Source organism: Pipistrellus hanaki (assembly GCF_964339955.1).
Source record: "Pipistrellus hanaki genome assembly, chromosome: 15".
NCBI lineage: Eukaryota > Metazoa > Chordata > Mammalia > Chiroptera > Vespertilionidae > Pipistrellus > Pipistrellus hanaki.
In genome coordinates, this window is record NC_140517.1 from 44466274 (window position 1) to 44490941 (window position 24668).

The 24668-nt window shown below is 60.6% G+C and overlaps 2 protein-coding genes across 7 annotated transcripts; one reads left to right on the forward strand and one right to left on the reverse strand.

The window, feature by feature from the left end:
• Positions 1-1923: 1923 nt before the first annotated feature.
• Positions 1924-18871, forward strand: NPAS1 (neuronal PAS domain protein 1). 6 transcript variants are annotated; one of them, XM_084905975.1, is made up of 12 exons: positions 1924-2031; positions 2941-3113; positions 3475-3755; positions 11517-11590; positions 11797-11886; positions 14201-14366; positions 15591-15703; positions 15800-15957; positions 16206-16312; positions 16670-16817; positions 17527-17621; positions 18114-18871. In XM_084905975.1, exons 2-12 carry the CDS (start codon positions 3001-3003, stop codon positions 18554-18556), a joined length of 1788 nt encoding a protein of 595 aa, XP_084762101.1. In that variant the 5' UTR covers positions 1924-2031; positions 2941-3000; the 3' UTR covers positions 18557-18871. The 6 variants fall into 6 exon arrangements, with proteins under 6 accessions (XP_084762101.1, XP_084762103.1, XP_084762099.1 ...); XM_084905977.1 differs by having other exon boundaries at positions 3523-3755; XM_084905976.1 differs by lacking the exon at positions 1924-2031 and having other exon boundaries at positions 2913-3113.
• A 182-nt stretch (positions 18872-19053) lies between these two features.
• On the reverse strand, positions 19054-21519 carry TMEM160 (transmembrane protein 160). The gene is made up of 3 exons (XM_084861338.1): positions 21190-21519; positions 19914-20006; positions 19054-19420 (listed from the first exon to the last, which is right to left on the reverse strand). The coding sequence occupies exons 1-3, from the start codon at positions 21485-21487 to the stop codon at positions 19158-19160; spliced, it is 654 nt and encodes a 217-aa protein (XP_084717464.1). The 5' UTR covers positions 21488-21519; the 3' UTR covers positions 19054-19157.
• Between the last annotated feature and the right edge of the window lie 3149 nt (positions 21520-24668).

The following is a 24668-nucleotide window of genomic DNA, read 5'->3' on the forward strand; positions in this document are numbered from 1 at the left end:
TTGATTTCTTACAGAGAGGAAGGGAGAGGGACAGAAAGCCAGGAACATCCATGAGAGAGAAACACCGACCAGCCACCTCCTGCACATCCCCCACCAGGGATGTGCCCGCAACCAATGTACATGCCCTTGACCGGAATCGAACCTGGGACCCTTCAGTCCACAGGACGAAGCTCTATCCACTGAGCCAAACCGGTTTCGGCAACTTTTTTCTTTTTTTAATCTCAGGACTGTTTTTCATTCTTAGGGAAGGCCAAAGAGCTTTCTGTGTTTTGTACGCCACAGCAGACATTAACACAGGATTTTAAAGGTGACAGGCACTTTAAATAACAGTAATGAACATCGTTGCAGGTTAACATGAATTCAGTCCGTGTCAGTATCACCCGCCACGCTGCTTCTGGAGAATTCCCGCACACGCCCGGGGAATGAAGGGCCACGGGCAGAGAACGTCCCAGCGTGACAACGTGACCGAGCAGACCCCCGGGAGGGCCTGGGAGCCGCTGCCCCGGGCACACTCTGGAACCACTGGGCCAGCCTGTCCCGGCCACGATGGCGGGGAGGCGGGCGCTGCAATGAAGTTAACCGGAAGCAGTGCCAGGAGAAGGGACAGCCAATCAGAGCTGGAATCCCTAACCTGACCCTCACACGTCACTCTGCAGGGGGAATAGAGAAAAATCACTGGCTGCCAGGCCATCCCCATCAGGCTAGACAGCCTCTCCGTGCCTCAGTTTCCCTCTCTGGAAGGCGGCTCAGTAACAGCCCAGCTCAGAGCCTTGCCGTGGAGAAAGGATTAGCAGGATAGGAGCGCTCGCTCCCAAGTCAACTCGGGGTTACCATGAGCGCGTTTAAGGGGGATCCCATCAGCCTGTGCTCGAGGGGTGTGCCCCGTTCTCCATCGCCCAGGGGGGGAAGGCCCTTGCTCGGGCGAGCCCCTGCCTGCCTGCCTCTCCTAAGACTCCCGCCCCGTTTTTATCGGTTGCTCTGGGGCCTCCTAGGAGCCCCGAGCCAGGCTGCTGAAGGGGCTGGGGGGGCGGGTGGAGAGGGTGTGGTCTCCTACCCGGGTGGAGAAGGCCTGCTTCGGACCCGAATTCCCACTTAGGATCTAACTAGAGGTCCGGTGCATGAATTCGTGCAGTGCTGGGGTCTGGTGGCCTGCCCCAATTGGGGCCCATTAGGCCAGGCTGTGGGGGGGAGAGGCAGCAGGTGGTTGGCTGGCTGATGGGGTGGGGCCAGACAGCCAACTGCCGGCAGCCGCTCCCTTCTCCTCCCTCCCCCCACCTCTGCTGGCCCCTCCCTCTGGCCCAGCTCCTGGTGGAACTCCCGGTCCAGGGGACAATTGGCACATTAGCCTTTTATTGAATAGGATGGGGAGCTTGGCTGTGGGGTCCCCATCCTGTGGCGGGCGTGGGTGGTGGAGATACGACCCCAGGATCCTGACCTCTGAGATCCCTCGGGTGCCTGTGTCTGGTCCCGGTCCCTGAGCGGTCCGGTGCCACACCTGGCCTTAGGAGAGGAGGGTGCGCTTGGGTGCGGGGGTGCTGACACCCCGAAGCTCTCTCCTGGAAATGAGGGTCTCAAAAGCCTGGACGTGCGTCCTGGAGGGGCCATGGCGTCTGGGTCTCCACCCCTGCGGGGGCTCGGTGCAGGGTGCCCGCCTTGTCAGAGAAGGTTGGGGGGGGGGGGTGCTGGGTTCGCCTGGGGGGCTCGGGCGCTAGCTCCTCCCATGGAGTCTATAGATAGTGCCTGGACTTCGGTGTTCCCCCCACCGACTCCGGTTCTCCTCCAGGTGGGCGGGGCCGAACCCCCATTGCTGGAAACCCCCGCCCTGAAAAGGCCAGGGGGCGGGGCTCGATGGGCGGGGCTAGGTTGGCCCCGCCCCTCCGGCCCCGCCCTCGCGCTGTCCCCGCGGCTCCAAGTCTGCGGGGCCTCGGAGCGCCCGGAGCCACAGCCCCGCCGCCGCCCGGGTCTATGGGGCCGCCGCGCCGCGCCGCCCGGCCGGCCCCTCGCCGCGCCCGGCGCCCGCCCCGCAGCCAGGTGAGGGGGCTGGGGGCCTGCGGGGAGAGGGGCCGGGGGCACCGGGGTCCTGGAGGGACAGGAACCCAAACCCCAGTGCTCTGGGGGGTCCAGACGCCCGCACCCGAGGCTGAGACAGGGGCGCGGGGATCTGGACACCTGGCTGCGGGCGCGGAACGCGGGCGGCGCGGTGCTGGGCGGGTGGGGGCCTCCCGGACGCTCGTCCTGGAGGAACTGATTCCGAACCGAACCCGCGCCTGGCTCTGGGGACCTGGACCCCGGACACCCGGGCGCTGGGTGCGTCCTGGGTGCGTCCCCGGCGGAGGCGCGGGCCCTGCGTCGGGCGCGGGGTCCGCACGCCCGGGTCTCGGGGAGGAAGTTGTGGTGGCGGAGATCGGGGCCGGCCACACGGCGCCCCCAGGGGCGGGGGGAGGTCCCGGGCAGGCGCGGGGTGGGGTCCCGGCCCTTCGCCCCTCCCTGCCTGGTCCGCCCGGGGACAGCTCTCCGCACTTCGGGGACCCGGACTCCGGGATGGGATGGGTTGGGGGGCGGGTCCCGGGCCGGAGGGCGCCGGGGCTGGTGCCCGCGCCGGGCTGGCAGCGCCGCCCCCGCCCCGCCGGGCTGGGGCTTGGGCATGCCTGGCACGCCGGCCGGATCCGTATGCGCGCCGCGTGCCCATTGGTATGCGGGAGCCGGCCCGGCGCGGCGGAGGCGGCGGCGCGGGAGGCGGCGGCGGGGCACGTCCGCGCCCCGAGCTTCCCGGGCCCCGCGGGGCGCGAGCCGCGGGCGCCGAGCGGGGCCTCCCGGGAGACTGAGGCTCCTCCGGCTCCGGCTCCGGCTCCGGCTCCGGCCCCGCTGGCGCCTGCGCCCGCGCGCGCGGGCCTCAGTTTCCCCGGCAGCTCTCTCCCGCCTCCGGTTCTCCCGCCGCAGGAGACGCGGATCCAGAGCCCCGCCGGCGGCCCCGGCCCCGCCTGAGCGGCCCCCGCGGAGATGGCGGCCCCCGGCCCCGGCGGCGGAGAGGGCGGGTGCGGGGCAGGGCGCGGGGGCGGCGCCCCGTGGGACCTGCTGCCCGGGCTCCCGGTCAAGGCCCCGCCCGGACCCTGGTGAGCGAAGCCCCGCCCCCGGCCTGGCCAGGCCCCGCCCCTCGGCCCGGCCCCGCCCCCAGCGGCGTCCGGGTGGAGTTCTCACTCCGGTCCGCCCCATCCCGTGGAGCCAGGACTTCCCACCCGCCCTCCCGGGGGCGCTCCCAGCCCCTTCCCCGGACCCATACCCGCCCCCCTCCCCTCCCTCCTCCTCTCCTTCCCCTGACACACACACCCCCCGCCCCGTCTGCCCCGCCGCCGGCCGGCCGGTCTAACGGTCCAACTTCACTCTCGGGTCCCGCCGCCGCCTCCAGAGTTGAATCCGCTTCCCACGCCCCCTCCCGTCCCCTCAGGCCCCGAAGGCGTGGCTCCCCCCCCCCAGGCCCCGCACCCCGCGCCCCGGCCCCGCTGAGGCTCCCGCCCCGCACAGCCTGCAGGCGCAGCGCAAGGAGAAGTCCCGCAACGCGGCGCGCTCGCGGCGCGGGAAGGAGAACCTGGAGTTCTTCGAGCTGGCCCGGCTGCTGCCGCTGCCCGGCGCCATCGCCAGCCGGCTGGACAAGGCGGCCGTGGTGCGGCTCTGCGTGGCCTACCTCCGCCTGCGCCGCTTCGCCGCGCTCGGGGCGCCGCCCTGGGGGCTGCGGGCCGCGCCCCCCGCCGGCCTCGGTGAGTGCGGGGCAGGGGGCGCGCGGAGGACCCGGGTCCCGGGCGCAGAGGGTGCACAGAGTCCGGAGTCACACCTTCCGGGGTGTCCCTGTCAGCCGTCCTTACCTCTCCGCGCCTCAGTGTACCCACCTGTGAAATGGGCACACGGGAGGGGAGAGTTCAGGAACGCTGGCCTCATCCGGGGCTTGGTGGCACCAGGGGGTCACACTGGGAAATGCTGTGGCTTTTATCGGCGGGATGAGGCATTGCTACCGCAAAGGAGACCGCAGCTCCAGCCTGGGCCTCCCCCCACACCTGCGGGGACCCAGGGGGCGCACAGGCCCCGGAGTCAGAATCCCCCGTTTGAAAGGGAGCGGGAGGCCGCATCTCTCTGAACCCGGATGACACTTCCTCTGGGGGCTAAGGAGGGGTCCGCCAGGGTCACCGCGCACGGAGTCATCAATCACCAGGTGGCCTCTGTTTCCATCCGGGGGACCCTGCGGGGCTGCTGGGAGCCTGTGGTTTAATAAAGAAGCACCTACTGTGTGCTGCTGCCGCCCCGCGCTGGGACCCAGCGGGAAACTAGATGGTCCCCGCGCTGGGCCGGCTGACGTCCTGGTGGTTGAGACTCAGTAACAGTCAGAGAAACAGAATCATTAATGCATAAACAGAGACTGTGAAACGCAGGTATCTCGATGCCTGCTTTTATCAGCATTCAGACTTTATTGACGGATTCCTACACGTGTTAGGCTATGACTTCTTTGTAACCGTTACTGTTTTACTCCAATGGGAGACCGTGAATCATATGAATCTCAGGTCACAGGGCAGGGCCCCCGGCTACTCTCCCTCCCCAGAGGAAGGGGTGCCCTTAGAGTGGGGCTGGAGGGGGTCCCAGGGAGGAGGGGAAGAGAAAACAGCATTGATTAAGTTCACGATAAATCGCCATTGAAATTTAAATTCCCAGGCGGTAATTAGGCGAATTGACTGGCATGGGAGAATGCGGCTCAGAGCCTCTGATTACTGTCATTACCGCGAACAACATGTGCGCCCCGGGGATAAACACCCCCCTATTGTCCCCGCGGAGTGGGGAGAGGGCCCCCTGAAGCCCAGCACTCCTACCTGCACCCCCATTACCTGGGTGGCAGGTCTCCCCGAGTTCACAGCACTGAGGAGGCCCCTGCCTGTACCCCCGAGCTGGTGGGGGAGGCACTGCAGGACTCCCCCCAACATTAGGAAATTGGGGGCACCTCTGGCCCTACAGGTCTCCCAGCAAGAGGCCAGGCGCCTGCTTCCGCAGCTCCGATGGGTAAACTGAGGGTGGCGTGTCAGCAGGAGTCAGAGAACGAAGCATTGAGCCCCCTTTCTCCAAAGGAGGGGGACCCCATGTTCTCCTCAACTATAGGAACAACTGCCCTGGCCGGTGTGGCTCAGTGGATAGAGCGTCGGCCTGCGGACTGAAAGGTCCCAGGTTCAATTCCAGTCAAGGGCACACGCCTGGGTTGCAGGCTCAGTCCCCAGTGGGGGGTGTGCAGGAGGCAGCCAATCAATGATTCCTTCTCATCATTGATGTTTCTGTCTCTCTCTCTCCCTTTCTCTCTGACATCAATAAAAATAAAATGATAGACATAGTGGCAGTAATAATGCAGCACAGGGCCCAAGGGGGGAGGCATGCTGCCAGTCCCATCTCCCAGAAGGAGGAAGAGGCCCAGCCGCCCCGCAGTGTACCTTCTCGGCCGCCGTCCTGGCCTGGCGGCAGGTCTCCGCCTCTCTCTGGGCCTCCCTCTCCCTCTGTGAAATGAGACGAAACAACAGAGGTCAAAGTCTAGTTCGGTGCCTCCGCGTCTGGGGAGAAGACAGCCTCATTTCACATCAGCATTGGCCCTTCAATCAGCATCAACAAGCACCCCTGACCCCCTCCCCCGTGCCAGGACGGTCCTGGGTGCCAGAGACACAGCCGGGCACGGGACACAGTCCCCGCCCTCAAGGGTCAGCCTGTGATTCCCGAGAGGTGGGTCCCCTGTCCCCCACCCCCTGACTTCACTCCCCACTCTCAGCCCCAACACACACACTGGCCGTTCCTCAGAGAAGCTCACTCACCCCAGGGCCTTGGCACTGGCTGTGCCCGCCACCAGGATCTGCCTTCCCTCTGACGTCCGCTCCTCGGCCAGGCCTTCCCTGCCCATCCTACCAAACAGGGCAGTGCCCGGCATTCCTGCCTCCTGTCCGGCCTTATTTCTTTGCATAGAGCTATCGTCTGACACCACACATCTCTCTTGTTTATTTATTTATTTTAAAATATATTTTATTGATTTTTTACAGAGAGGAAGGGAGAGAGATAGAGAGCTAGAAATGTCGATGAGAGAGAAACATCGACCAGCTGCCTCTTGCACACCCACCCCCCAACGGGGATGCGCCCGCAACCAAGGTACATGTCCTTGACCGGAATCGAACCCGGGACCTTTCAGTCTGCAGGCTGACGCTCTACCACTGAGCCAAACCGGTTTCGGCCACTCTTGTTTATTTTATGTCTCTCCCTCATGGCACCTTGTTCCCTGCGTCTGGGACACCACAGCCGGGTGACTGGAATGGAATGAGCAGAGAAAGAGTGAATCTTTTTTTTTTCCTTTTTAATATATTTTATTGATTTTTTTACAGAGAGAAGGGGAGAGGGATAGAGAGTTAAAAACATTGATGAGAAACATTCATCAGCTGCCTCCTGCACACCCCCCACCAGGGATGTGCCCACAACCAAGATACATGCCCTTGACATGAATCGAACCTGGAAGCCTTCAGTCTGCAGGCCGATGCTCTGCCCACTGAGCCACACCGGCCAGGGCAAAGAGTGGATCTTAGTTCACAAGTCAGGCACGACCTCGCTGAGGAAGTGACCTCTGAGGGAAGGAGGGGAGGGAGGAGCTCTGAGGAGAGCTGGGAGTGCGTACAGGCAGAGGCGTGCAGGCAGGCTGGACTCTGTGCTGGTTGGAGGGAGTCTGGGGAGGAGGGAGAGGCTGGGGGTGTCAGCAGGGGCCTGGGCCTGTGGTGAGGACTTTGTCTGTTACCCCATGTAAGATGGGAGCCAGGTGATGGTGGGTGTGAGTGGGAGCAGGGAGCCCCCTCACGGGGGGAGTGCAGTGGTCTGGGTGGGAGGTGGGGGCTCTGGGCTGAGAGGGGGCTGGATTCGGTGAGGCCGGGAGGGTACAGCCCACAGGACTTACAGAAGATGGATGTGGGTGTGAGAGACAGAGAGGGGTTCAGGTGCAGGGCAGGGGTCCCCCGGTTATCCGTAGTAATACTGGTAAGCATAGCAGCAAGACTCAGGGATGAGGCACCTGCTGTGCGCCTGGCTCTGTGCTCCTTACAGGCACAAACTCATTCTGCTCCCTCATGGACCCATTTTACAGATGTGGCCGGGGAAAAGTAGAGGCAGAAGTGCCCCCCTCCAGCCCTCAGGCTCACACGCTCTGATTGTGGCGGGTGGTTCCTTCTCTAGGCTTGGCCTTCATAGGGAATGAAGTTCCAGCCCTGCATCCCTCCCTCCACCCGCCCCCCACAGCAACCCCTCCGGACAACTGGAATGGGGAGTGGAGGGGGACTCCTTAGCCTTCCGTCCCCAGTCTGTAAGGGATGGTGGCAGCTGGGACAGCTTTTCTTCTCCAGCAGAATCAGGCCCCAGTAAAAAAAACAGCACATGTTTGGTGAGTGAGTGAGTGATGGTTGAAGTTTGGACGTGAGAGGGCACATCTAGGAGTAAAGAGGGGGCACATCTGGGGGTACCTCCTTTGGGGGAGAGAGAAATGGAGGTATTGGGTAGAGAGGAGGACACACAGGTGCAGGAGGAGTTGGGGAATTGGAGAGTTTCAGGAGGGAGAGCCTGGGGTAAGGAAGCCCACCGGTCAGGGTTCAGTGATGGGACAGCCCGGTGTTTTGGGGGAGCAGGCAGTGGCTCAGGCCCCCCCTCCCCCGCACGCCGCCCCCGCCCCGACGCGCCCACGAGCGCCGTTAATTGCAGCCGTTCAGCCTGACCTGGGCTGATCCTCCTGGAGGGAAAATGAAGGAATTAGCAAAAATGACAGGGGAAAATTGCCACAATTAGCGAGCGGCATTGTTCCCGCCTGTCACCCGGCTGGTTCGCGCTGCATCCCGGGGGAGGGGTCCCCGTTAGCCGCCCCGCCCCCGCTCCCCGTTATTGTTCCCGGAGCTCCAGGCGCGGGTGGGGCGGATGGAGCGGCGCGGGGCCCGGACGCGCCCGGGAGGAGGGGGCGGGGCCTGGGAGGAGGGGGCGGGGCCTGGGCGGGGCAGCGCCTGGGTGAGGCCTAGGCCCCGGGGGCGGGGCCTATGTCTCAGGGGGCGGGGCCGCGCCCTGATTGGCGGAGGGGCGGGTCCTCGCCGCCCGGTGGTGTCGGGATGCTCTGGAGTTAACAATAGTAATCACACTATTAATACGCATTGTGGCTCCGCATTTCCCGGCACCTGCGGAGGGTCAGGCCGTGCGAGGTCCTTTCTAGAAGCTCCTTAAGCTGGCTGCATGCTCAGCCCGCCTGGGAGGGCTGCGCTCTTGGCAAACCCGCTTGGCAGAGGGGGAAACTGAGGCACAGGGAGGGGAAGCGACCGGCCCCCCAGGGCACACTGGACCCCAGACCTGGATCCAACCCTGCGAGAGCCAGGCGCCTGAGGACCCTTGAGGTCACTGAATCCTCCAGTCTGGACCTGGGGGCCGTTCTCCACAGGGTCCGGGAGGGGGTCTGGGTGGGAACAGGGTCCACGACCTCTGCCTGTCTGCCCACCCCCAGACGGTGCTGGGCCCTCAGCTCCTGGGGCGGGGGGTGAGGGGGTGGACCAAGCCTCCACCTCTCTGCCTGTCTCATTCGCCATGGCTCTTTCTGCCCTTTCTCTTTCTCTCTGTGCACCCCATTTACTCAGCCTCTCATATATATATATTATTGATTTCGGAGAGGAAGGAAGAGGGAGAGAGAGGTAGAAACATCAATGATGAGAGAGAAGTCTCCCACTGGGGATCAAGCCCACAACCTGGGCATATGCCCTTGACTGGAATCGAACCTGGGACCTTTCAATTCACAGCCCTACGGTCTATCCACTGAGCCAAACCGGTTAGGGCAAAAAAAAAAAAATTATTGAGGTAAAATTCATAACATGAAATTCACCATCTTAAAGCGTACAATTTAGTGTGGCATCAGTACCTTCACAGTATCCGGCACCACCACTTCTGTCTAATTCCAAAACCTGGGAACCACCACTCTGCTTTCTGTCTGCATTCTGGACATTTCATATCAATGCAATCATCCTATATAATAAAGAGCTAATATGCTAATTAGATGGGACAGTGGATCGACCTGTACGACCGGTGGGCGGGGCCTTGCATGAATTTTGTGCACTGGGCCTCTCGTACAATCTGTGTCCTCTCAGGCTTGGCACAAGGTGTTCAAAGTTCACCAAAGTTGCAGCTAGGATCACGGCTTCATTCCCTTTTATTGCTGAACTAGTGGCCTGGTGTGGTGCACAAAATTCATGCACATTAAACGGGGATTAATTAGAGGAAATAATTTAATATTGCTATTTGCCCTTTATAATAGAAGTGTCAGACATGAAAGAAAATTAGTAAAATGTATATGAAAACCTTCCTCCTGTCAGAGTCTGGGGCACACCACGGGACCCAGAGTCAAGTCCCTGCCCACCCACATGCACCTCAAAATCACGTGAGACCCAGACCCGCCTCGCCCCCGCCCCCCCCCCCCCCCCCCCCCCGCGCATTGGGCTAGATTAGGGGTGTCGAACTCAATCAGAGAAGGGGCCAAAATCTAAAATCCAGCCTAAATCGCGGGCCGAATGGTTTACTGAACAGTCATAAACTGACAATGTCATAAACTGACAATGTCATAAACTGACAGCGGAGTGCAGTGATGACAGCGCGGTGCGGGCCACATTGCAAGGCCTTGCGGGCTGGATTTGGCCCTCGGGCCTTGTGTTTGACACCTGTGGGCTAGATCCAGACCTTGCTAGTCCCACCCTTGTCAAGCCCCGCCAGGCAGGAGGTGTGGCCTGAGCCCAGCACCAGGATGGGAAGTGCACCTTGAGGTCCCCTGTCAAGTCCGGCCTGGCAGGGGGCATGGCTTCAGGTCCCCTGGCCTGGCACTGGGGGGTGGGGGGAGAGGGAGAGGGTGCAGTCTGAGGTCCCCCAGCCTGACACTAGGGAAGGGGGCTCAGCCTGAGGTCCTTAGTCAAGCCCCCAGGGGTGGGAGAAGGTGTAGCCTCAGGTCCCTGCTGATTGCTTGTTAAGGCTCCTTATGGGAACTTGGCTCAGCTGTGGGCGCAGCCATCTTTGTGATGGAGTGATGGTCAATTAGCATAATCCCTCGTTATTAGGCAGGATAATATTCTCTGGTCTGAATACAGCACGCTTTGTTTATCCATCCGTTAGTTAACGACATTGGCTTCCACCTTCGGCTGTGAGGACCAGCGCTGCTGGGAGCATTTTAAAATATATATATATTTTATTGATTTTTCACAGAGAGGAAGAGAGAGGGATAGAGAGTTAGAAACGTCGATGAGAGAGAATCATGGACCAGCTGCCTCCTGCACACCCCCTTACCGGGGATGTGCCCGCAACCAAGGTACATGCCCCTGACCGGAATCGAACCCAGGACCTTTCAGTCCGCAGGCTGACGCTCTATCCACTGAGCCAAACCGGTGCCGGCTGCTGTGAGCATTTGTGCACAGGTGTTTGCTAGAGCACGTTTTCGATGCTCTGGGGCTTATGCCTACAAGTGGGATCCCGGGTCATCGCTGGGTCAGAGGGTAATTCCGTGTTTAACTCACTGCTTTCCAGAGCAGCTGTGCCATTAGCAGTCCCACCAGCCATGCTCGGGCGAGGGCGGGTGTGCAGTTTCTGTGTGTGTCTGTGTGTCTGTGTGTGTGTGTCTGTGTCTAGCCATCCTAGTGGGTGTGAAGTGGTCTCTCCGTGTGGTTTTGGTTTGCGTTTCGCTAATGGCTAATGAGTGTAAGCATCTTCTCATGGGCTCGTTAGCCATGTGTATCTCGTTTGGAGACATGTCTCTCCAGGCCCTTTGCTCACTTCTCTGTTGGGTGGTTGTTGAGTTTAATGTCCTTTAGACCTCTCTGTACGTTTCTCTGTCCCTCTGCTTGTCTCTCTGTGCTTTGTCTCTCAGTCTCTGCGTGTCGCTCTGTTCCTGTCTCTGCGTGTGTGTCTCTTTCTCCTTTTCAGTCTCCTCTCTGCCTCCTTCTCATCCTTCAGGTCCGAGCTCAGCTACTCCCTCTCCCCCTTCAACAGGCCTCGCCACCTTCCTCTTCATTTCACAAACCTATTTATTATTATTATTTCTGAAATCCTCACCTGAGGATATTTTTCCATGTATTTTAGAGAGAGTAGAAGAGAGAGGGAAAGACAGAGAGGAACATCGATGTGAGAGAAACACATCGATTGGTTGCCTCTTGTAAGAGCCTGGCCACAGGTGCTCAGAGAGAGTTTGCCGGGTGGATCCCTTTCTCTAACCCCTGGTATCTGTCTGTCAGTCCGTCTACCTCTGCCCCTCTCACTCCTCCCCACATCCCAGGTCTCTCCCCCACAGGGCGGGGACACACACACACACACACACACACACACACACACACACACTCAATACCCCATGATGGCTACAGGACTGGGAGGGAGAGAGGAAATACGTAGCCTGGTTCTCTGGGGTCCTTCCCAGAAGGCCAGGGTCGGCCAGACCGCAGGCCGGGCCTCACCGGCCCCTCTGTCCCCAGCCCCAGGCCGCAGGGGCCCCGTGGCACTGGTCTCCGAAATCTTCGAGCAGCACCTGGGAGGACACATCCTGCAGGTGAGGCCCGTTCCCTTCCTGCTGCTCCGTGCTGCCACCTGGTGGCCTCCGCTGAGAACAGCACCCTTCTCCCGCACCCATCGCCGGAGCGCGCCCACTGGCTACCCCTTCCAGGGCCAGTGAAGCCCCGTCCTGGCAGAGAGAAGATTCCAGAGCCTCTTACGGGTGCCAGCCCTCCTCCCCCCTCCCTGTCTCTCCCACTCTAGGCCCTGGATGGCTTTGTGTTTGCCTTGAGCCAGGAGGGGAAGTTCCTCTACATCTCAGAGACCGTCTCCATTTACCTGGGTCTCTCTCAGGTAAGGACCTGCGCAGGCTGCCATCGCCCTGGGCCACAGGGCATCCCCTTCCTCTCTCCTGACCTCACCATCCCAGCGTGAAAAGGGGACTGGACCCGTGGTTCCCAAAGTGCGTTCCTTGGAACCCCACATGGCATCCAACAGGGCTCCTCCTTACAGGCGGGAGGGAGGGGGGGATTATCGAAGTCATGGGTCAAAGAAAAAATAATTTTAAAACAAAACAAGCCCTAGCCGGTTTGGTTCAGTGGATAGAGCGAAGGGTCCTGGGTTCGATTCCGGTCAAGGGCACATACCCAGGTTTCAGGCTCCATCCCCAGTAGGGGACGTGCAGGAGGCAGCCGATCTATAATTCTCATCATTGGTGTTTCTCCCTTCTTCTCTGAAATAAATAAAAATATTTAAAAATAAAACAAAAAGTAACAGGTCAATTTTTGAAAGAAGCAAATGAGCAGAAAGACGAGCTTGCCGATGAGAGGTGGCCAAATAGGCCATATTGACCCAAAGTTGTTTCTTCTTCACAGTTTTGTGTTTTGGGTTTGTCTTTTTTTAGGGTTAGGCTTAGGGTTAGGGCTAGGGTTCAGGCTCAGGTTGTTCTTCACAGTTTTTTTTTTTTTGTTTTTTTTTTTTAAATATATTTTATTGATTTTTACAGAGAGGAAGGGAGAGAGACAGAGAGCTAGAAACATCGATGAGAGAGAAACATCGACCAGCTGCCTCTTGCACACCCCCCACCGCGGATGTGCCCGCAACCAAGGTACATGCCCCTGACCTGAATTGAACCCGGGACCTTTCAGTCCGCAGACCGAAGCTCTACCATTGAGCCAAACCGGTTTTGGCTGTTCTTCACAGTTTTAAAAGATCACAATTTGCATGGGCAGAGCTTGGGATCTGAGAGCGCTGAAAGGTTTTGTTTGAAAACCCTGTGTCTGGAGTCCTGGCTCCTTGTGGCCTCGCGGATCAGTCCATACCATCTTTTATTGTACTTAGAAAGATTTTGGCGGATGGTAAATTCCGACAATTCAGTGCTTAGGCCTCTGTGAGCAGCTTTTTGTGAGTTGTGATTTCTGGAGGAGGATGAACCTGAAGAAAGGGGAATGTGAGGGAAGGAAGCAGAGGGAGGGAGGCTTGAAGCTGGTGTGGGAAGGGCTGGAGGAGGGGAGGAGGAGGGGGATGACCCTTGGGCCAGTGGGAGCCACGGAAGGGTTCTGTTTCCTTTTGAATTGCTGTAATAATCTATTAATCTAATAATCTAATAATCTATTATTACAGATGTCTCTCCCCACCCCCTCTCCCACCTCCACCAGCTCTGGAGGTCTGAGGGGATGCGGGCCATGGCCCGATGGGTCACCTCTGGAGGGTCCCCTTGGGTGGGGACTGAGGCCAGAAGACCAGTGAGGGTGCTGGGGCAGGAACACAGCGGGGAGAACACGGGCCTGGTTTGGGGGAGAGGTGGGAATGCTCCAAGATTGGGGGGTAGAGGGGGTTTGAATGCAAACGTCTGCCTGACTCCAATGTCCTCATTCCATTGTATCCCAACCCCATTCCTGCTGGGACATCCTGCGATTCATTTCAGGGCACAGCTGTTGGCTGTAAGTTAGGGCCTATGATACCTCCCCATCCCAACTCCCTACACAGCTTCTTAAAAAAAAAAATGTTTATTGATTTCAGAGAGGAAGGGAGAGGGAGAGATAGAAACATCAGTGATGAGAGAGAATCACTGATCGGCTGCCTCCAGCACACTCCCCACTGAGGATGGAGCCCGCAGCCTGGGCATGTGCCCTGACCGGAATCGAACCTGGGACCCTTCAGGCCATATGTTGATGCTCTATCCACTGAGCCAACCAGGCTAGGGCCCTACACAGCTGCTTAGCAGACTAGGCAGGCCAGAAAGTCTCCGGTAATCACTGGCTCAGAAGAGCGAGGGCAGGGAGAGCCTCGGCTAGTCTCCTCCTGCACAAAAGTTCCCTTTGCCCTGGCCCGCGCAGTGACAAGGCACATACCTGGGTCGCTCCATCTACGGAAGCCACCAAGCCATGTAGCTCTCTCCCATTGATGTTTCTCTCTCTCCTCCCTTCCTTCTGTCTAAAAAATCAATGGGAAAAAATGTCCTCAGGTGAGGGTTTAAAAAAAAAAAATCTAAAAAAAAAAAAAAAAAATCTAATAAAAACAACATTGGCATGAAGTACTCCTGCCTGTAAGCGAATGTAAGTGAATGAACAGTTGGCCAAACGGAGGGGGAGGGCGCCCCCCCGCGGGGGTGCGCTCTAACTGCGAGCACCTTCCCCGCCCCTGTATTTCTCTCCTTCGCCGGCAGGTGGAGCTGACGGGCAGTAGCGTCTTCGATTACATCCACCCCGGGGACCACTCGGAGGTCCTGGAGCAACTGGGCCTGCGCACCCGGACCTCCGGGCCCCCCACCTCACCCTCAATCCCCTCCTCCTCCTCCTCTTCCTCCTCGCTTGCTGACACTCCTGAGATCGGTAATTCCAAGGGCCCCCAAAGGAGGAGGCCTGATGCAGGGACAATGGTCCATGGTCTCCAGCGATGTTTCATTTCAACAAAACCCGCTCTGCTTGGAGTTGTGCAAAACAGGTTTTCAGAGTCTAAATGGAGGCAGGAAGACCTGGCTCCTTAAGACTGCCCGAGTCCCCAACTTTGCAAGTGCTGTGCCTCTCTAAGTATTCAATTTCATTGAATCCTAACCACGGTCCCACCGAGCAGGGCCCTCTTCGTGTTACAGAGGGGGAAACTGAGGCACGGCACAGCGAGGTGAGGTTGCCTGTCCCAGGTGACAGCTGTAAGCTGAGCTAGATTCCCATCCCAGTTTGCTAGTCTGCTCCTCACCCTCCTTTCCGATGGAAAATTCCGCTCCATGTGGAGGAGGGAGGTGTTAGGTAACCCGACGGTTCCTCTTAGCTCTGAGTGTGGAGGGGGCGGCTTGTGAGGCCAGCTTTCCTGTAAACACGGGTTTCTTACCTGGGGTTTGCTTTGCACCCAAACCGCCTGAGTTGTCGGCGGTGATTGCAAGTTTGGGGAGATGTGTGGGGCTGAGATGATGTCTGCACCTGCACTAAGGTGCGCAGACGTCCCGATTTTTCACCATTTGTCCCGAGTCCCGCGGCGTTTTAAACAAATGGTTAAAAATCGGGAATCGGGACTGTCCTGCCAAAAGCGGGACGTCTGGTCAGCTTAGCCTAGACGTGAGGCCCAGGGTGGGCGGGTGTGAGCACAGGTGTGCCTGTACCATGGACGGGTCACTCTGTGAGTCTCTGTGGCCACGCCCCATGCCCTGCTCTGCGCCCAGCTCCGTGCCCAGCGGGGCTGGGGACCCGCAGTGACCACAGCCCCCGCCCCGCCCCAGGGCGCCCGTCCAGCGGAGGAGATGGCTGTGCCAGCGGGGGCAGGTGTGGTGTGAGCCCCCAGACCCGCTGGGGGGGATGTGGGGGAGATCAGGGGGCTTCCGGGAGCAGAGGGCTGGCCTCAGAGGGTGGCAGTGGGACGCAGCTCCTGCCCAGTGTCAGGTCCCGGGGAGAAGCCGGGCTCCCAGCCAGGGTCCCCGGAGCTGCAGGAGGGACGGGGCCGGGCCAGAGCTGAGCGCAGAAAGGCCGGGGATAGGAGGGGCTTGTAGGACCGTCTGAGGGGGGCGGGAGGGGGCCTCTGTGTGTCTCCTCCCCAGGACCCCACACTCTCCTCACTCCGCCCAGAGGCCGGTCCCCCCGCGGTGCCCTCCGCCCGCGCCCGGGCGCGCTCCTTCTTCGTCCGCATGAAGTCCACCCTCGCCAAGCGCGGCCTGCACGTCAAGGCCTCGGGGTACAAGGTGGGCGAGGGCCTGGCGCTGCCCCGGGGGAAGGGGGTGCAGGGGGGGAGGGGGCTCCCGCACACCCTGCCCCTCCTCCACCCGCCCCCACCGCAGGTCATCCACGTGACCGGCCGCCTGCGGGCCCGCGCCCTGGGCCTCGTGGCCCTGGGCCACGCGCTGCCCCCCGCGCCGCTGGCCGAGCTGCCGCTGCACGGACACACGGTCGTCTTCCGGCTCAGCCTGGGGCTCACCATCCTGGCCTGTGAGAGCAGGTACGGGCCCCGAGGGCGGAGCAGCTGGGGGGGACGGAGGCTGTGCCCTCGGGGGCGCCCTGGGCAGAGCCTCGGCCCTCGGTTCCCTCCTCGCACCTGCTCCTTCCGCCCCGCGCGGAGGGGCAGTGAGTGTGACAAAGAGATGGGCCCCCCTGGGTGCCCCCCGCCCAATGCCTGGAGCCATACCAGGAGGGACGGAGGGGAAACTGAGGCTCGGGGACTGCAGAGCCCCCCCCCCCCCGCCGCAGGGTCAGCGAGCACATGGACCTGGGCCCCGCGGAGCTGGTGGGCCGCAGCTGCTACCAGTTCGTCCACGGCCAGGACGCCGCCAGGATCCGCCGGAGCCACCTGGACCGTGAGGACCCCCGCCGCTGCCGCCCGGCCGTCCCCTCCCCGAGTCCTGCTCGGGGACCGGTCCCTCCCCTACCGCCTCCGGGGCTCAGCTCGGCGCGGGCGGCAGGGAGGCCCGAGCAGGGCGGCTGGTGGGGGGGCGGGTTGGCTGCAGCCTCTGACCCACCCAGCACCGGGGCTGCCTCCTGACGGGCTGTCCCGTGTGTGGCCTCTCCTCCCGCCCTCTCCTTCCTGGTCCCATCCCTCCCTCTCCGCACTGCCTCCCTGTCTGTCCCTGCCCGTCTGTCCTCCTGTCTGTCCCCCCCCCCCCCCGCCCGCCTGTCCTCCCGTCTCTCCCCCCTCCCCCGTCCCCCCGGCCCAGTGCTGGACAAGGGCCAGGTGGTGACCGGCTACTACCGCTGGCTGCAGCGCGCCGGGGGCTTCGTGTGGCTGCAGTCCGCGGCCTCCGTGGCCGTGGGCGGGAAGAGCCCGGGGGAGCGCCACGTGCTCTGGGTCAGCTACGTGCTCAGGTGAGGCCGCCCCCCTCCCCGGGGCTGGGCCGCAGGGAGGGCGGAGGGACAGGCCGAGGGGCCGGGCAGGGAGGCCCCGGAGGGACAGGCCGAGGGGCCGGGCAGGGAGGCCCCGGAGGGACAGGCCGAGGGGCTGGGCAGGGAGGCCCCGGAGGGACAGGCTGAGGGGCCGGGCAGGGAGGGCGGAGGGACAGGCCGAGGGGCCGAGCAGGGAGGGCCCAGGGCAGAGAGCTAAGCGCTGGAAGCAGAGGAGGGGGGAGCGGACGGCAGGGAGGCCAGGGGGCCGGTCTGAGGCTGCGGGCCTGACCGGGGCACCGGGGAGCCAGGGCGGGGGTGGAGCGGAGAGGGTCCCAGCCCAGCCTGCTCTTGGAAGCCCCCTGCCCGCCCTGGATGCTGTGAAGAGGGGGAAGCTGGGACGGGGCGGGAGAGGAGCCTGCAGGGGAGGGGGTGGCCGCCCCGGTCTCTGTGGGCCCAGACCCGGCCCCGAGGGGCAGCAGGAGCGGGGACACCTCGGAGGGACCTCCAGGGGCCAGGCTGGGCACCAGCCATCTTGGCGTCGGGGTCCCGTCATGAGGCCTGAGAGCTTCGGGTGGAGACCTGGACTCACTGGGGCGGGGGCTCTGCACTCAGATGGGGGTCTACACCCCCAAACCTGGGGGCAGGGCCGTGTGCCCACCGGGAACCCGGCTCCAACCCCGTCTCCTCGCAGCCAGGCGGAGGGCGGCCACACGCCTCTGGACGCCTTCCAGCTCCCGGCCTGCAAGGCCCGTGAGGACGCGGCCAGCCCCGAGCCGGAGCCCGCAGGTGAGCCCCCCCCCGGCCCCGGGCCCCGCCACCCGGCACCCGGCCTGGGCAGGGCAGGAGCCACTGGCCGGAGGGCAGGCTGCTCACGTGAAAACTAGCAGCTCAGTCAGGCTCGCCACCGCCCAGCCCCTCAGGCAGACGCAGCCCGCGGCCCGGGCGTTGTGTGGCGTAGACGGCGCATCCTCGTACCCGGACAGCGGTCAGCCCCGGCTGGCCCAGGGCTTCCCAGTCTCCGCCCCGCTGCCCTCGGGGACCAGGCCGCCTTGGCTGGGGCTGTCCTGGGCACGGTGGGGTCCTCAGCAGCACCCTGGCCTCTCCCCGCTGGATGCCAGCACCCCCCTCCCCGGGTGTGGCACCCCAAAACCTAAAGATGTCTCCAGGCAGAGCCAGGTGTCCGTCCCCGGGGCGGGGCCAGCCCGGCGGAGACCCCTGGGTCCGCAGAGGCTGGACGAGGGCCGGGCGCGCACACCCACGGGCCCTCACACCTTCCAGAGCCAGCGTCTCCGGTGCGAGGGGAGCGGGCGGCCCCCCCGGGCGAGGAGGAGGGCCCCCAGGCCCAGGGCAGGGGCGTCAAAGCGGAGCCCGGCCGAGGGGACGCCACCGACCCGGAGGACAGCGGGGACGAGGAGCCGGCCGGCCGCCCGGAGCCCCCGCCGCGCGAGTTCACGTCCGTCATCCGGGCGGGGGCCCCGAGGCAGGGCCTCCCGCGGCCGTGGGGCCTGGTGCCCCCGGGCGACCCCCCGCCCGCCCTGCTCCACGCCGGCTTCCTGTGCACCCCCAGCACCATCCGCTACGGCCCCGCCGAGCTGGGCCTCGTGTACCCCCACCTGCAGAGGCTGGGCCCCGGGCCCCCCTTCCCCGAGGCCTTCTACCCGCCCCTGGGCCTGCCCTACCCCGGGCCCGCGGGCACCAGGGGGCAGCGGAAGGGGGACTGAGGACGGGAGAGCCTCCCGCCGAGCTGGACCCCTGGGGCGAGGGGGGGGGTCAGGCCCTAAGGGGGCGGGGGACAGGGCTCTCAGACCATTAAGAATTAAAGATGCCGAAACCGGTGTGGCTCAGTGGATAGAGCGTCGGCCTGCGGACTGAAGGGTCCCAGGTTCGATTCCGGTCAAGGGCATGTACCTTGGTTGTGGGCACATCCCCAGTGTGGGGTGTGCAGGAGGCAACTGATGGATGATTCTCTCTCATCGATGTTTCTGACTCTCTATCCCACTCTTCCTCTCTGTAAAAAAAAAAAAAAATCAATAAAATATATTTAAAAACAAAACAAGAATTAAAGACCTGCTCCCTGTCTGTGGCTTGGTCTCTGCAGGCTGTGGAGCCCCCGCTCTCTGCCCTCGACCCCCCTGCAGGCCCAGCCTGTGGAGCCCCCGCTCTCCTCCGCCCCCCCCCCCCCCCCCCCCCGTCTGCCCGCACAGGAACCACCACCACGTGGAGGAAGGGAAGGGTCAGGTTTAATGTCCTGGTCCTCGGACCCGGGCCGGTCTGCAGCGGCCGCAGGCCTCAGGTCCACGGCCCTCCCCCCGGCCCCGCTGCTCACTCGGGCGGGGGCCGTCCCTCCTCGTCGGGGCCTTCGGCGGCCGCCCCGTCATCCTCGGGCACCAGCTCCACGTCCAGCTCCAGCTGGCCCACGTACAGGCCCACGGCGCAGGCCCAGAGCAGGCCGGCCGCCAGCACGGCCCCCACGCCCGCCGCCGCGCCCCCCAGCGACAGCTGCATGGGGCCCCGCAGCGCCGCCAGGCCCACCACGTAGGAGGCGCCGCCCCAGGCCACGCACAGGCCGCCCAGCAGGAAGAAGCCTGTGGGAGGAGAGGGGGAGGCGGGGTCAGCGAGGGGAGGCCTGGGCTGGGGGGGGGTGTAGAGGCTGGGGAGGAAGGCCGAGGGGGAGGCAGATCCTGGAGACGGGCGTCAGGGGACTGAGGTGGACTCAGAGTGGGAGGGGCAACGTCAAGGGCGGAGCAGGGGCCAGGGGTAGTCCAGAGCCACGGAGGCGGTAGCAGAGGGGTGCCGGGACCTGGCGGTGGGGTCCAGGGTCAGAGGAAGGGTCTGAGGGGCAGGGGCTGGGGCTAGGACGCTCGTCTTTGTGGAGAAATCAGCCTGGAGGGCAGCCCCACACCGCGCCCCGGACCGCCCACTCTGCTGGGCAGTGGGGAGCGTGGGAGGCGGGCACAGTGAGGGTGCGACGGCTTCCGGTGGGGAGGGGGAGGGGCTCTACACTTACTGTTGGGGCGATGGGGCAGGAGGGCATCTACTCTCACCGGTGTGGGGGGAGCAGGGGGGGTCGGCACTCACCGTAGGCAGCTTCCCGGCCCATGTCACTCTGCATGAAGGAGATGACGCCGATGCCGGAGGCCAGGAGGCCATTGCGGAACCAGGAGAGGAAGGCTTGGAGGAGGGGGAGACGGGAGAATCAGCACCGGCCCAAGCCCTGCCCTCAAAGGGCCTCAGCCCGGACAGTCACACTGAGGGGTTCGTCATCCCCCCACCCCATCCTGCTCCAAGTTCCCACCACGTCTTGGCAGCCCGCCCCCCGCAACAACCCTATCCCCCCCTATTCTCCATCTCTGAGCCCCGCTGCCCCAAACTCTGCAATACCGAGTACTCAAGACGGTCTGCAAAGTCTGCAGGACCGGGAACCAAAACTGCAGAACCTAGCCGAAACCGGTTTGGCTCAGTGGATAGAGCCTCGGTCTGCGGACTCAAGGGTCCCGAGTTCGATTCCGGTCAAGGGCATGTAGCTTGGTTGCGAGCACATTCCCGGTGGGGGGTGTGCAGGAGGCAGCTGATCGATGTTTCTCTCTCATCGATATTTCTGACTTTCTGTCCCTCTCCCTTGCCCTCTGTGAAAAATCAATAAAAAATATATTTGAAAACAAAACCGCAGAACCTAAATCTGAGGATAGGAAGACCCCACCCATGAGCTACCCTCTCACTTCTTTCTCAGACCTCCGGACACAAACTGTTCCCGATCCCAGGTCTGATGGGGTCCTTGTGTAGTGCTAGCATCCTAAGCTGCATCAAAAACTCCCCATCCCTCCATCCTGAGCCCGCCCTCTCCCAGGCTGGCAGGAGGCTCCGCCCCCTGCAGCCTGGATCCCCTCGCCCTCCAATCAGCCCACAGCTTCCTTCCTATTGGCTGTCCCTCCTCCAATCAGGAACTTCCCCCTCTCCGGTATTGATCCACACTCCCGCCTTAGGCGGGGTGGTCCCCTCCTCCACGCGAACTGGCCCCTCCATCGCAGGCCCCGCTGTATGTAGACACTCCCCCGACCTTGGCCTTCTTTGGCGGCCCCTCTCGTCCCGGCAGCACAATTCCATCCGGATGCCCGGCCCGGCCTCTCCGGTCCCCGGTGCCCCCGCCGCCCCGTCCCACCCACACCCTGCTCCTATGCGGACGCACTGCGCCCTGCAGCCGGCGCCTCCCTGCGCGGACACGGAAGCCTCTCCCTCCCGGGTCCGGCCCGGGCTCCACAGAAGCCCCGTCCCCTCTCCCACCCGCGCGCGGACAGCCCGTCCATCCCGACCCCCGCCGTCCGTCTGCAGCCGCCGCCGCGCCGCAGCCCCTCACCTGTCTCGTGAGCCTTCCGGAGCAGCCAGGCGTCCGCGCGGTCCAGCTCGGACACGGGGGGCGGCGAAGCCCCGGCGCGGGGGCCGTGACCGGGGGCGAAGGACCCCCGGGCGCCCCCGCTCCGGGGCCGCGGAGGCGGCAGCGGCGGCGCCCGGAAGTGTATTCGGGCCAGGCGGGCGGCCCGAGCCCACCACCAGCCGCCTCCCATGGTTCGCACTACGGCCGCCGCGCAGCGGGCCGCCTCACAGGCCGCCCGTAGGCTAACGTGCACGTCAATCACACCTAGACGCTCATCCATTCGCTGTTCGCACGTCACTGAGGCCCAGCGCGCACCGTCCATTGGTCAGAATGGCAGCAATTCCCGCCTCTCTCGTCTGTGCCGGTACGAGGCGTCCCACCTCGCTTCAGCTGCTGGACTAGGAATCCCAGCGATCACTGTGCCCGGGGAAGGCGGGTCTTCAGAAGCTGGAGGCGCGATGTCTGCCGGGACTTGTAGTTTTTGTCGATAATTTGAATTCCAATTGCCAAAATCCCAAAACTCTTAATTTAGAACTTTTGCAAAATCTCGAAGAGCCCAGAGAGAGGAGAAAGTGCAATTCACCATAAATCCCACCAAGGAGCAGTTACTGCTATATTTTGTTTTAGTCCTGTGGTGTCTTTTTTTCTATGCAGATGTAAAATAAGATGCCCTTCGATAAAAATAAAAAAAAATTCACATAACAATAAATCAGTGGTATTGATTATTTTTCCACAGCCTAATTTTATTTTATTTTTATTTTTTAAAAGTATATTTTATTGATTTTTTTTACAGAGAGGAAGGGAGAGGGATAGAGAGCTAGAAATGTCAATGAGAGGGAAACATCGCCTCTTGCACAACCCCTACCAGGGATGTGTCTGCAACCAATGTACATGCCCTGACCGGAATCGAACCTGGAACCTTTCAGTCCGCAGACCAATGCTCTACTTCTGAGCCAAACCAGTTTCGGGCAATTAGGGCCTGCGGGCTGGGGGCAGCTCCTGCATTGAGCATCTGCCCCCTGGTGGTCAGTGCAAATCATAGCCAACTGGTCGTTCTGTCTGGTGGATTTGCATATTATGCTTTTAATTATGTATATAGATGAGTCTTTCCTGTTGACTTTTTTTCCTTGCTTGGTCCTGTCTGTAACTGACAATTCTTCCTGTAATTGACATTAAGTGGCACTGTGTGAGAGCTCCCCCTTCTGGCCTCCCAACTTAATTTCAATTAGGTTTTCCTTTATTAATATTCACAGTCCTTACTACACTGTCATAATGATCTCTGTACTTATCTGTCTCTGCCATCAGTCTATCAGCTTCTGATGGATATAGTTCTTTTAAAAATATATATATTTTTTATTGATTTCAGAGAGGAAGGGAGAGAGATAGAGACATCAATGATGAGAGAGAATCATCAATCAGCTGCCTCCTGCACACCCCACACTGGAGATTGAGCCTATAACCTGGGCCTGTGCCCTGACCAGGAATCGAATGGCACCTCTTGGTTCATAGGTTGATGCTCAACCACTGAGCCACACTTTCCAGGCTGGATTTAGTTTTTGATTGACCATCTCCATGTCCCCCAACTCAATATAGGTAGAGGACTTGTGTGTGTGTGTGTGTGTGTGTGTGTGTGTGTGTGTGTGTGTGTGTATATGTGCCAGGAATTGTGCTGGGCACGCTCTGTGCATGTCATGTAATCCTCATTGTAACTCCAGGAGTTAGGGGTTAGAATATTCTCTGTTACAGAGGAAAACGAGGTTCTGAGAAGTGAGGTAATAAAAGTTAATGTTCACTGCGCACTAGTCAAGTGTCGGACTCTGCTCTTGCTTTGCATGGTACTCTCATTGCTCCTCAGACCATCGCTAAGCGACATGTACTATTCTCATCCCCGCTTCACAGAGGAGGAAGACAAAGGGTAAATCGATTGCCTTAAGTCACACTGCTAATTAGGTAAGTCCAATGCCACATTCCTAGCCACCATGCCATGCAGCTTACACTCATTCACTCCTTTTTTTTTTTTTTTTGCACTATAGATGAATCACTTTTTATATTTTATTTTATATTCTTATTGATTTGAGAGGAAGGAAGAGGGAGAAAGAGAGATGGAAACATCAATGATGAGAGTCCCTACTGGGATAGAGCCCACAACCTAGGCATGTGCCCTTGACCGGAATCGAACCCAAGATCTTTCTATCCACTGAGCCAAACCAGCGAGGGTTCATCCATTCAACAAATACTTGCTGACTACTTGCTTCCCATCTGCATTATGCTGCACGTTAGGTATAAATCAGCAAACAAAACGGACAAAGTTCTCTTCCTTAAAGTTTCTCAATGTGATAAAGAGCATTGACAAATAAGTGCACAGCCAGTATCACTCTTAGTGATGATGTATTCACTGCTTTCCCCTTTCAGACTGGAAACAAAACCAGAATTTGCACTCTCATAATTTCTAATCAACCATGTGCCCTGACCGGGAATCGAACTGGTGACCTTGGGTTCATGGGACAACAGCCAACCAACTGAGCCACACAGGCAGGGCCAGCGCTGATCATCTTGACTCTCCAGAGCCACTCCATTCTCTTTTTAAACTCCCGGGCCCGTGCAGAGGGAGCCCGAGGAATGTGGGCAGGGGGCAGGCGATGTCCAATGTCTCTGCTAAGGTCACTCTGCCGCCCGGTGGCTGTGGCAGGGACAGATGGGAAATTTGAAAATGAGCAGGTGACCCTGTCAACAGCTCTCTTTCTCTCCACTCCCAGCCCAGATCGTGCTGTCTTTCCCGCGGCAGCTGAAGCCAGCTCCTCACTGGTCTCGAGTCCGTAGCCTCTCTGTTACTATTGGGTCGGCAACTAAGTAATTGCGGATTTTTTAAAGAAAATCAAAGACAATTTTTTCATGGAACTAAATAACTTTATTCTGTAATGTATTGCCCATTTTGATCAATGACCTTTTGCCATCTTTCAGGCAGCATCATAATCCCACGTTCAAAAAACTTCTGGTTTTTATTAGCAAAAAACTGAATCAGGTACGATTTGACATCATCATCATTATTAAAATTTTTACCATTCAAGGAGTTTTGTAAAGATCGAAACAAAAAGTAATCAGATGGTGCAAGGTCAGGACTATATGGTGGATGTGGCAAAACATCCCAACCAAGCTCCATTAATTTTTGCCGAGTGACCAAAGATGTGTGTGGCCTTGCATTGTCATGATGGAATACAACACCTTTTCGATTTGTCAATTCGGGCCGCTTTTCTTCAACTGCATTGTTTAATTTCGTTAGTTGTTCAATGTAGACATCAGAATTGATCGTTCGGTTGGGTGGTAAGAGTTCAAAGTAGACAATTCCTTTGTAATCCCACCAAACTGATAACAAAACCTTCTTTTGATGAATATCAGCTTTTGATGTTGTTTGAGTTGGTTCACCTGGCCTGCTCCACGATCTTTTCCGCTTGATATTGTTG